Below are 12,858 nucleotides of genomic sequence, written 5' to 3'. Positions count from 1 at the left end.
GATGGGAGACACTGTCCAAGATGGCATGCAACTTGGACAGCATCCTCTTTTCAGACACTACCATGAGAGAGTCCAGTTCCATCCCCACAACATCACTGGCCTTATGAATGAGTTTGTTGATTCTGTTGGTGTCTGCTACCCTCAGCCTGCTGCCCCAGCACACAACAGCAAACATGATAGCACTGGCCACCACAGACTCGTAGGACATCCTCAGCATCGTCTGGCAGATGTTAAAGGACAAGGAAAAGGCTGTGGATGCTGTGTATTTGGATTTTCAAAAGGCCTTCGATAAGGTGCCGCATAAGAGGCTGCTTAATAAGATGAGAGCCCATGGGAATACAGGAAAGATAATGGAATGGCTGATAGGCAGAAAGCAAAGGGTGGGAATAAAGGGATCATATTCTGACTGGTTGCCGGTTACTAGTGGTGTTCCGCAGGGGTCGGTGTTGGGGCTGCTTCTGTTTACAAGGTATATCGATGATTTAGGTTATGGATTAAATGGTTTTGTGGCGAAGTTTGCAGATGACACCAAGATAGGTGGAGGAGCAGGAAGTGTTGAAGAAACAGAAAGGTTGCAGAGAGACTTGGTCAGTTTAGGAGAGTGGGCAAAGAAATGGCAGATGAGATAGAATGTTAAGAAATGTACGGTTGTACATTTTGGAAGAAGAAATAATCAGGCAGGTTATTATTTAGATGGGGAGAAAATTCAAAAATCGGAAGTGCAAAGGGACTTAGGCGTCCTCATGCAGGATACCCTAAAGGTTAACCACCAGGTTGGTTCGACAGTAAGGAAAACAATTGCTACGTTGGCATTCATTTCAAGAGGAATACTGTATAAGTGTAAGGAGGTGTTGATGAGGCTCTATGGGGCACTGGTGAGACCTCATTTGGAATACTGTGTGCAGTTTTGGGACCCCTACCTTAGAAGGGATGTACTGTTGCTGGAGAGAGTTCAGAGAAGATTTACGAGGATGATTCCTGGAATGCTGGGGCTAACATATGAGGAGTGTTTGTCGGCCCTTGGACTGTATTCATTGGAGTATAGAAGAATGAGAGGGGATCTCATAGAGACATTTCCAATGTTGAAAGGGTTGGACAGAGTAGATGTGGAAAGGCTGTTTCCTTGGTGGGTGAGTCCAGGACAAGAGGCCACAGTTTTAGAATTACAGGTTACCCATTTAAAACAGAGATGAGGAGAATTTTTTTTTAGCCAGAGGGTCATGGATTTATGGAAATCATTGCCACATACAGCTGTGGAGGCCCGATCATTGAGGGGTTTAAGGAGGAGATTAGTCAGGGTATCAAGGGATATGGGGAAAAATCCGGAAATTGGAACTAGATGGGAGAGTAGTTTAGCTCATGGTGGAGCGGCAGAGCAGACTGGATGGGCCGAATGGCCTACTTCTGCTCCTTTGTCTTGTGATCTTGTGATCTTGTTTAATACAGACCAATAGCCTATTGTCATGTGTTTGGCTACTGCAGACAAGAAGTCACATGGTCATTTGACTTTGCAAAGCACATCTCTTAGTAGCCATCCCAAGTGCCCTTTTAACTTCAAACAGATTACTCATGGAATCTACATTAACAACTGAATACTGATTCGTGTTTACAAGAAGTTTAACAAGGAATATTTGTTAGAAATTTAATTTTGTCACAAGTAACTTTGACCCTTTGGAAAGTTCTTGCTGCTGTATTAGAAAGCTGAAGTTAGTAATAAGCCTCTTGGGCTGTGGAAAGTACAAGAGTGTCATTTTGTGCCCCTCTTTTGTTCTGTTAATTTATTTCTTTACGTTCCCCTGCCCCATACATTTTCATTAAACCTGAAGAGCTTGAAACAAGAAACATAATGCTGAAGGAACTCAGCAGATGAAGCAACCTAATACCATAGACCATAATGCATAGGAGCAGAATGTGGCCATTCGACCCATTAAGTCTGCTGTGCTATTCCCTGACTGATTTATTATCTCTCTCAATCCCATTCTCCTGCATTCTCCTCATAACCTTTGGCTCCCTGATGAATCAAGAACCTATCAACCTGCACCTTAAAAATACTCAATGACTTAGCCTCCACAGCTGTCTATAACAGGGAATTCCGCAATTTCACTACCCTCTGACTAAAGAAATTCCTCCTCATTTCTGTTCTAAAGGGACATGCCTCTATTTTGAGGCTGTGTGCTCTGGTCCTCAACTCACCTACTGTGGGATGTCCACATCCACTCTTAACTACGCCTTTCAATATTCAAAAGGTTTCAATGAGATTCCCTCTTCATTCTTCTAAATTCCAGCAAGTACAGGCTCAGAGCCCTAAAACGCTCCCAATACATTAACCCTTTCATTCCCAGAGTCATTCTCGTGAACCTCCTCTGGGACACTTTCCAATGCCAGCATGTTTTCTAAAACTGCTCACACCACTCCAAGAACAGTCTAAACAATGCCTTATAAAGCCTCCACATCACATCCTTGTTCTTACATTTTAGTCCTTTTGAAATAAATGCTAATATTGCATTTGCCTTCCTTACCATTGACTCAACCTGCAAGTTAATCTTTAGGGAATCCTATACAAGCTCTCCGAAGGCTCTTTGTACCTCTGATTTTTAATTTTCTCCACATTTAGAAAATAGTCTATGCCCTTATTCCTTCCACCAAAGTGCATGACCATACACTTCCCTGCACTGTATTCCATCTGTATCTTCTTTGCCCAGTCTGTCTAAGTCCTTCTGTAGACTCCCTGCTTCCTGAACACTATCTGCCCCTCCACGTATCTTCGTATCGTCCACAAACTTGGCCACAAAGCTGTCAATTTTATAATCCAAATTATTGGCATATAATGTGAAAAGAAGTCTTCCCAACACTGACCCCTGAGGAACACCACTAGTCACCAGAAGCCAAGCAAAAAGAGTCCCCTTTATTCCCGCTCTTTGCTTTCTGCCAGTCAGTCAATTTTCTATCCATGCTAGTATCTTTCCTGTAATACCATAGGCTCTTATCTTGTTAAGCAGCCGCATGAGTAGCACCTTGTCAAAAGCCTTCTGAAAATCCAAGTGAACAACATCTGTAGACTCTCCTTTTCTATCCTGCCTGTTATTTCCCTAAAGAATTCCAACACATTTGTTAGGCGAGATTTTCCCTTAAGGGAACCATGCTGTCTTTGGCCTATTTTATCATGTGTCTCCAAGTACCCCAAAACCTCATCCTTAATAATGGGCTCCAACATCTTCCCAACCACTGAAGTCAGGCTACCTGGCCTATAATATCCTTTCTTTTGCCTCCCTCCCTTCTTAGAGAGTGGAATGAAATTTACAATTCTCCACTGGATCCATTTCAAATTCTAGGTATTCTTGAAAGATCATTACTAATGCCTCCACAATATATTCAGCCACCTCTTTTAGAACTCTGGGATGTACACCATCTGGTTCAATTGATTTAACTACCTTTACACCTTTCAGCTTCCCAAGCACCGTCTTCTTAGTAATAGCAACTACACTCATTTTTGCCACCTGACACTCTGGAATTTCTGGCATATCCTTAGTGTCTTTCACAGTGAAGACTAATGCAAAATACTTATTATGCTTGTCTGCCATTTCTTTGTTCCCCATCACGGCCCCTACAGTGTCATTTTACAGCAGTCCAATATTCACCCTTGCCTCATATTTGGAAAAACGTTTGGTATCCTTTTATATTATTGGCTAGCTTACCTTCATATTTAATCTTTTCTCTCCTTATAGCTTATTAGTTGTCTTCTGTTTCTTAAAGCTGCCGAGTCCTCTAACTTCCCACTAATTTTTGCTATATTATACGCCCTCTCTTTTCTCTTTATGCTGTTTTTGACTTCCTTTGTCAGTCTCATCCTCCCTTTAGGATATTTTTTCATCTTTGGGATGCACATCCTGCGCCTTCTGAATTGCTCCAAGAAACTCCAGTCATTGTTGTTCTGCTAGTGTCCCTTTCCAATCATTTTTGGCCAGCTCCTCTCTCATGTTTCTGTAATTCCCTTTACTGCTCTGTATTATTGATATATCTGACTTTGACCTTCTTCCTTTGAAACTGCAGGGTGAGTTCTATCACGTAATGATCACTGTCTCCTAAGGGTTCCTTTACCTTAATCTCCATATTCAAATCTGGTTCATTACACAACACCTAATCCTGAATTGCCTTTCCCCTAGTGGGCACAACCACAATCTGCTCTAAAAAGACATCTCATAGACATTCTACAAATTCCCTCTCTTGGGATCCAGCACCAACCTGATTTTCTCAATCTACCTATATATTGAAATATATGTCTATTGTAATATTTCCCTTTTTGCATGCCTTTTCTATCTCCCGGTCGTTTTACAGTTTCTTAACTCTATCTACAAGGATTTTACATCTTCCAATCCTATATCACTTCTTTGCAAGAATTTGATTTCATTTTTTACCAACTGAGCCACACCACCCATCTATGGAAGCAAAAGGGGTAAATTGATATTTTGGGTTGAGAAATTGCATCAGGATCCTAAGACTGCTGAAGAGTTTGTCCTGACTTCACTTTGCTATTACATCTTCATGCTTATTTTTTTAATCTTAATTGACCTTCAATATTCTTTGACATCCAGGGTTGCTTGTTGTCCGTACCTTTCACTTTTTTGGGAACATGCTGACTCTGAACCCTTATTATTTCACTTGTCCAAAGTGGAACCAACTGCAAGTCACTGCTTCCAGTCTATTTTTGTGCTGTCTCGGTTTTGAAATTGATCTTTCCCCAATTCTGTTTGATAATTTCCAAATCATCCTTATCCCTTTCCATAACTACATGAAATCCCTCCAGGCGATGCTTCAACAGTTTGCTATATTCCCTAAGAGGAGATCCAGGTTTATCCCTTCTCTAGTAGGAGTACCTACACATGACTCAAAAATGTCTCCTTATGCAATTAAAAACTTTCACACAAAAGTGATCCCATTAATACTGAGAAAGTTGAAATATTTTATTACTCTAACCCTTTTATTGTTACATTTTGCAGTGATTTATTTACATATCAGCTCCACTTTCTTCTACTGACTCTCAGGAGTCGTATAATATACCCCTAGCTATGTAATTGATCCTCTCCTGTTTGCTTTATTTTCCTCAGTTCTTCTCATAGGGCCTCATTTCAAAAACTTTTTCAATTATTCCCCCTATCATTGAAGTAATGCATTCCTTTATCAATGTTGCAATGCTGCATGATCTTTTAAATTCCCCAGCCCCAAATGTGTCATTGCTGAAGGCACTATTCCTTGCAATGTTGAATTGCCAATTACGCCCTTCTTTCAAACATGCCTCTGTGATAGCGGCAGTATCATATTCCCAGTATTACTCAAGGCTCTAAGTTCATCTGGAGACACAAGTGACAGTAGAATCTGGTGCAACGCACAAAATGCTGGAGGAACTCAGTGGTACAGGCAGCATCAATAGATGGAAATGGATAGTTGATGTTTTTGGTATCTGGACTGAAATAAAGAGGGATAAGAGCCAATGTAAAAGGGTGGAGGGAAGGGGTGGAATAAGAGGTGGGGTCCTACTCCAGAGGTAAGAGAAGGTGAGCAAGATCTCCTGTCTGGCCTCTGCACAGTGGAGGTCAGACCAGCAGACTACAAAGGCAAAACATGCAAAATGCTGGAGGAACTCAACAGGCCAGGTAGCATCAATGGAAAAGAGTAAACAGTTGACATTTTAAAAGGAGAAGTCAGAGTAAGGGGGGTGGTGGAGAAGAAGTACAAGGAGGTAGGTGATAGGTAAAACTGGGAGAGGGAGAGGTGTGAAGTAGTGAGCTGGGAAGTCGATTGGTGAAAGAGATACAGGGCTAGAGAAGGGGAAATCTGATAGGAGAGGACAGAAGGCCATGGAACAAAGGGAAGGGTGGGGAGCACCAGAGGGAGGTGATGGGCAGGTAAAGGAATAAGGTGAGAGAATGAAACAGGAATGGGGAATGGTGAAAGAAGGGGGGCATTTACCAGCAGTTCGAGAAATCGATGTTCATGTCATCAGGTTGGAGGCTACCCAAACAGAATCTGGGGTGTTGCTCCTCCAACCTGAGTGTGGCCTCATCATAGTAGTAGAGGAGGCCATTCATACTGCCTAGCCTCCTGAGTTCCTCCAGCATTTTGTGTGTGTTGGTTTGGATTTCCAGCATCTGCAGAATTTCTTGTGTTTGTGAGAATACAACAGCACTGACTTTGTCCGCAGCTTTGAAGCTATCACTTGCTCCACCCCTTCATATCAACTTTTTGTACTGGCTATTTCTACTCTTTCCCAAGTCTAGCCAAAGGGTCTTGACCCAAAGTGGTGATATCTATTTCTCTCCATAGATGTTTACCTGACCCACTGAGATCCTCTTATGTTTTGTATGCTGCTCTAGGTTCATCTGCCTCACTCATCTTCGAATCTGTGCATTTTAGTGACTTAGATACAAAGACATTTTGAATCCCTTACCATTGAAAAAGTAGTACAATAGAAGCTATTTGCTCATTTAATCAGATCATTGCTGATCTGCTGCCTTAAATCTCTTTTCCTGCCTATTCCACTTACCCTTCAACATCCTATGTGTTTAAAAATCTATTATTTGGTATTGAATAAACTCAACTGTATATTCAACACTGGGGTAGAGAATTCCAAACATATACAATCTTCCGAATGTAGAGATTTTCCTTCATCTTAAAGGGCTAATCTCAGTCCAAGTTCTCTGAAAAACATATTTTATTATATTCTTTCAATCCTCTAGTGAGTACAGGCTCTTCTAAACTCTCGTGTGTACATACTCTCTCCCTCCTGATATGACTAGCCTGTCTCCCTAGCAATTAGGAAAGTTTGCATTTTTCAGCCTCCAAGGCAAGTAAATTATTCGGGTTGAAAATATCTGACCTTAAATTGAGTTCTTTCCTAACTCTGCCTATTTTCCTTCAATGTATATAATTGAACTTAAACCAAACTGAAGTGGTTCTAGATTATTTAATCTCTCCGAACAGTGAGACTATTGGGGGGTTCTGACCATGTGGTTTACAATGTATGGCTGTCCAGCTAGCTCCACAGGGATTTGAGCCTTAAAGTGAAGTTAAAATGCTGATTTCAAGAGCTCGACAAACAGCATGGGTAAGCTTTGAAGCCAGGTCTGTTGTATTGTTGAAGAGAAAATAGATAAATATTGAAACCGGCTGGGGCACAGAGCTATGAGGAGACCAAGATCATAGGACTTGTTTTATTTTGATCCAAAAGCAGCCAAGGCAGACGTAATCATTCTAATTGGACACTATGCTTTGGGTGTCTTTAATTCAAGCTCCTTGTTCATTCATAAAGAAACTACTGAGAATATTGTTGGTTATATTGCCTCTATTCCAAAGTGACCAGTCCTGGAAAATCAAGTGCTTAGAGACTCTGAGGAAGACTCTATAATGACCTTCCACTAACCTGCATTACAGGTGATGCTCACTATTGTACCCCTGAGCAATACAAGGAGTGTGTAGAGCCGACCTTAGGTGAGTTATCTCTATCTCTCAATTTACTGGGCAAGAATAATTTGCACTTTTCACCTGCATGAGAAGTTTGATGTGCTCACTAGTGGAAACCTATGCATGTATTGTAGATAGGCCAATACTACTTACACCACTTGCATTTGATACCTTTATTTAAAGTTGTTTACACCAAAACAATGCAATTACTAACTGAGTTTAATACATCCTCATTGCATTTCCTTTATTTAAGTTAAATATTTGAGTGCTTGCTTTACTGTTTAATTCTGGGAAATTGCAATGGTTTTGAAAAAGGATATATTGAATTTTGATGAAAGATATTACAGTTAGCCATCCATAGAGCCATCCAATGCTCATATGCCTCGTAACTGAATCTTGAGAGGGCCTTGGGGATTAGATACAGCTTCAAAATATATAATCAGAAATGATTCACGAATTCATAGAGATGCTGAATGAATGCAAGTTGTTAGAAAGTTAGAAAAAAATTAAACCCATCTGTTTGAAAATGCAAGGTGCAAGGAAGTGAAAGGTTTGACAATGATACAGTAAATGTTCATTTAGCATCACTAGCAGTAATTTCTGATCTTTCTTGTCAACTCACAATGAATTGTTAATATGGCTTTATCCTAAAATCAGCAATGTGTAAGGATTATTGTGAGCTTCTTCACTCTACTGTTGGCAATAATTCTAAATCATTGCTCACTTGGGGTTAGATTTTTTTCTTGTCAGCATTAAACATGTCCAAGAATATCCATCTCTACTTCTCTTCAATTCCTGTCCAGTTATTTCAATTGGATCAGTAAACAAAGGGAAATCTTATTTTCCTTGTAGATTCCTGTGAAAGTGGGACAGGTAATTTAACAGAAACAATTTTAAGACCAAATTAAAATATGGTACTGAGCAACTTCAGACAACAGAAGACAAAGCTTGACGTACATGTGGTTCACTTCTGACAGCACAGATAGCAACATATGTTCAAAGTTCAAAGTAAAATTATTACCAAAGTACATATATGTCATCATATACTGTATGTACAACCATGAGGTTCATTTTCATGAATGCATAACCAATAAGTCCAATAACCATAATAGAATCAGTGAAAGACCATACTGATACATACATACCATACATAGTGGACAACCAGTGTGTAAAAAGCAACAAACTGTGCAAATACAAAGAATGCAAAAGAAATGAAATAATAAATAAATAAACAAACAAACAAACAAACAATAAATAAAGAGAACATGAGATGAAGAATCCTTAAAAGCGAGTCCATAGGTTTGTGGGAAAAGTTTGGTGATGGGGCAAATGCAGTCGAGTAGTTATCCCCTCGGGTTTAGGAGCCTGATGTTTGAGGGGTAATAACTGTTCCTGAACCTGGTGGTGTGAGTCCTGAGTCTCCTGTACCACCTTCCTGATTGCAGTAGTGAGAAGAGAGCATGACCTGGGTGGTGGGGTTTGCTGATGATGGATGCTGCTTTCCTGCAATAACACTCCATGTAAATGTACTTAATGGTGGGGACGGCTTTACCCTTAATGGACTGAGCTCATATCCACTACCTTTTGTAGGATTTTCCATTCAAGGGCATTGTTGTTTCCATACCCGGCTATGATGCAGCCAGTCAATATACCATTCACCATACATCTATTGAAGTTAGTCTAAGGTTTAGATGTCTTGCTGAATATTCGCAAACTCCTAGGGAAGTAGAGGTACGATCGTGCTTTCTTTGTAGTTGTACGTACATGCTGGGCCCAGGACAGGACCTCTGAAATAATCATAGTAATAAATACTTCATTGATCCAGAGTGGGAAATTCTTTCATTACAGCAGCAACGTTTAAAAACACACTTAGCAGTGTGCACAGTTAACTAATAGTAAAGTACAGAGTAATAATATACACATAATAATTTACCAATGTGCAATAATTTGCAATACTGTGCAGTAATAATATACAAAATATTAAGACAGAGATTATTGTACTATCATGTGTGTTCTTTTGTCACACAGAGACGAGTTGTTGTATATGCTTATTGCATTTGGTAGGAAAGATTTTCTGTAACAATCCTTGTGACAGCTGCTCCCCCAACATAGAGCAGCAAAGAAGACTGCACTCGCTACAACAGACTGGTAAAAGATCTCCAACGTCCTGCTACACATGTTGAAGGATCTCAGTTTCCTTAGAAAATAGAGTCTGCTCATCCCCTTCTTGTAAGCAGCCTTGGTGTTGGTTTTCTAGTCAAGTCTGTTGTCGAGGTGAACACCCAAGTATCCGTACTCCTCCACCACCGCAGCTTCTTCTCCCAGAATGTATACAGGACACGTCACAGTCCTCTTCCTCCTAAATTCAATCATCATCTCTCTGGTTTTGGCCGCATTCAGGAACAGGTCATTTCTCCCACACCACTCCACAAACATGTCCACCAGTCTTCTGATAACACCAAGGAATTTAAGGTTGCTGACCTGCTTCATCTCTGATACCCTGACAAGGACTGACTCATGGATCTCTGGTTTCCCTCTCCTGAAGTTAATCACCAGCTCCTTGGTCTTGCTGACATTGAATAAGAGGTTGTTATTATGGCACCACTCAGTCAGATTTTCAATCTCCCTTCTATAAGCTGATTCATTGCCACCTTTGATTCAGTATATGATAGTGGTGTCATCAGCAAACTTCAACATGGCATTGAAGCTGTGCTCAGCCACACAGTCATAAGTATATATCAGTCATGAGTATATGAACTAATAGTTTTTATGGAGCCCTTGGACTCAGTTCCAGATTATATGATGTTCCCAAAAGAAATGACCAAAATGGAGAGGAGCAGGGCAGCATTGTTAATCAAAGAAGTTTTCAGAGCACTGCTCAGTCATGATGTAAAGGAAATAAGCAGTAATGTAGAATCAATTTAGATTGAAATCATGAATAACAAGGAAAAGAAAGTTGTCTATCATTTCCTGATGTGACCTCTCATTAGGATGAAACATAATAGGAAAGTCTCGAGGGCATGTTTGAAGGGAATTGCATTTGTCATGGGATATTTTAATTCACACCTTGATTGGGCAAACTAAACTGGCAACCCTAATGTAGAAGAAGAATATGTAGTGTGTGTCAGGGATGGCTTCTTAGAACAATATCCTACAGAACGTACCCAGGAGAAGGCTGTTTTAGATTTGGTTCCGAATTAATAAGAGATCCTGTGGTTAAAATTCCTCTTGCAGTGACCACAACACGATAGAATTTCAGAATACCACAGGACCAAAGCCACTGTCATCATTAAATAAGGGCTATTATAATGGCATGAGGTTGTCCAAAGTGTACTGGAAAAACAAACTAAGAGACAGGCTATTAGATAAACAGTAACAGATATTCAATCAACTGATCCAATGCACACAACATGAATTTATACCGATTAGCAGGAAGGATTCCATGCTTAAGAGGCACAATCTGTGATTAACAAAGGAGGTCAAGGATAATTTTAATTAGGAAAACAGAACATACAGCGTGGCAAAGGCTAGTCATTGGGAACTTCTTAAGTACCAACAGCAAAAGATTTAAAAACCCATAAGAAAGGAGAAAATTGATTTTCAGAGAAAACGTGTAATCCAAAACAGACAGTAAAAATTTCTATGGATATATATATATAGGAAGAAGGTGACAAGGTCAGTGTGGGACCTCTGTAGAAGGAGGCTAGTGAATTAATAACAGGAAACAGAAATAGCAAGTATATTAAATAGATTTTTGCATCATTCTTCACCACAGAGAACAATGCAAATATCCCTAGACAGAGAAGTTCTCGAAGAAATAGAAGGAATTACAGAACAGTAGCAGAATAGAGAGTTCAAATCTCCAGTGCTGGAAACATCTTAAGAAGTACACACTATACAGAACATACTTGTATACATAAAATGAAGCAAAATTACAACTTGATTATGACTGAGAGCCAAGAAAGCAGCTTCTGGATGAGAGCTAACATTTAGTTCCTTTCCCATTTTATAGCCATGCTGGCAGAGACAGACAACAACTGTCTTTGCAAAACGCCATGTTATCTAACACGGTACAACAAGGAGCTGTCCATGGTGAAGATTCCTAGTCGAACCTCTGCAAAATACCTTGAAAAGAAATTTAACAAGACAGAAAAGTACATTTCGTAAGTATATATTGGATACTAGAATCATTATCCCTAGGATTCTTTGACTACAATGTCCAGTCCTGTTCAGACTTTTGATTAGGATCACCTGTTTCCACCAACCCTCCAATCAGTGTCTTTGTAAGTGTTGGAAAGAAAGGCAGGGCATAAATCATTTGCTGACATCATTCACAAAATGTCCAGCATCTCTACTGCTCCTGTAGCTGCAGTATTTCTGTTTCTAGACCTGCAGAGTTCCTGGTGAAATTTTCCTCCTACACCCACAGCCTCCAATTGTCTCAACAACGCTGATATCAAGAGGAACTGGTTAAACTCTGTCTTCTTGGCCACTTAATTCCTCAAGTATAAGGCAAACTTTTTCTGCAACTCATGAAGTTTCTGAACCCCATTGTTTGAACAATGATTACACACTAAAAGAAAGAATAGAAAATTGAACATTTCCTTATATTTTCCTCATTTGGAATGACCAACACTGATCTGTCCTGGTTGAAGCTCTCATTGTTCATTTTCTTGCAGATCCATCCTAGATGTTTGATGATGACTTATTCACTCTACACTGAAAAAGGTGCATACCTATCAAAGTTTGCAATGCAATGAAACTTTTAAATTGGTTAATGCTTTGTTCATAGGATATCAGTATTTTTATTGGCATTATTTCTCATCCTCTCTCTTTGCTCAGTGCACCAGTTGCTAATGTTGCCATTCCATAAAGCTCAGCACTAAAATTGGATCATTAAAGCAGGGTTTCAAGCATTTCATACACACACCTGACAGGCATTCATTTTCATTCTGATTATAATTTCCATTGGGCTACCATGCTCAAAGAATGACTCTGTATGATGGACCAGAAATTGCTGAGAGCAATGAGCTACCCATGTTCACTGCACAATTACTATATAGTGTGAATAAAACCATGTATCTCATGATAAAATTTCTCAGCCCATGGTAGACACAGTCACTACACTTAGTCAAGGTTCAATTAGTGGATTTTACACTAATTCAGGACAAAGTGTCTCAGCCCGAAATGTCGACTGTACCTTTTCCTATAGATGCTGCCTGGCCTGCTGCATTCCACCAGCATTTTATGTGTGTCACAATATCGATAACTCCTTTCCATCCACAGCTGCTGCTCAACTGCTGATCTTCCAGCAGTTTGCTTTTTGCTCCAAGAGCCCTATCTCGTCTCTCCTTTTAAGAGATAAGCTCCATTGATTAATATGTACTTTGACGACCAAGA

At 40.0% G+C, this 12,858-nt stretch overlaps 1 protein-coding gene across 1 annotated transcript in view; it reads left to right on the top strand.

Annotated features, from left to right (window-relative positions):
• Nucleotides 1-12,858, top strand: part of asic2 (acid-sensing (proton-gated) ion channel 2) — a 717,277-nt gene that overhangs the window by 630,016 nt on the left and 74,403 nt on the right. Inside the window, exons 6-7 of the mRNA XM_063038045.1 lie at nucleotides 7,429-7,485; nucleotides 11,471-11,621. Coding sequence (XP_062894115.1) covers nucleotides 7,429-7,485; nucleotides 11,471-11,621 — 208 coding nt within the window. The remainder of the gene's footprint in view (nucleotides 1-7,428; nucleotides 7,486-11,470; nucleotides 11,622-12,858) is intronic.

The sequence above is a fragment of the Mobula hypostoma genome, chromosome X1 (genome assembly GCF_963921235.1).
Source record: "Mobula hypostoma chromosome X1, sMobHyp1.1, whole genome shotgun sequence".
NCBI classification, from domain to species: domain Eukaryota; kingdom Metazoa; phylum Chordata; class Chondrichthyes; order Myliobatiformes; family Myliobatidae; genus Mobula; species Mobula hypostoma.
The sequence above is the reverse complement of the archived record's forward strand: the minus strand, read 5'-3'. Positions and strand labels throughout refer to the sequence as shown.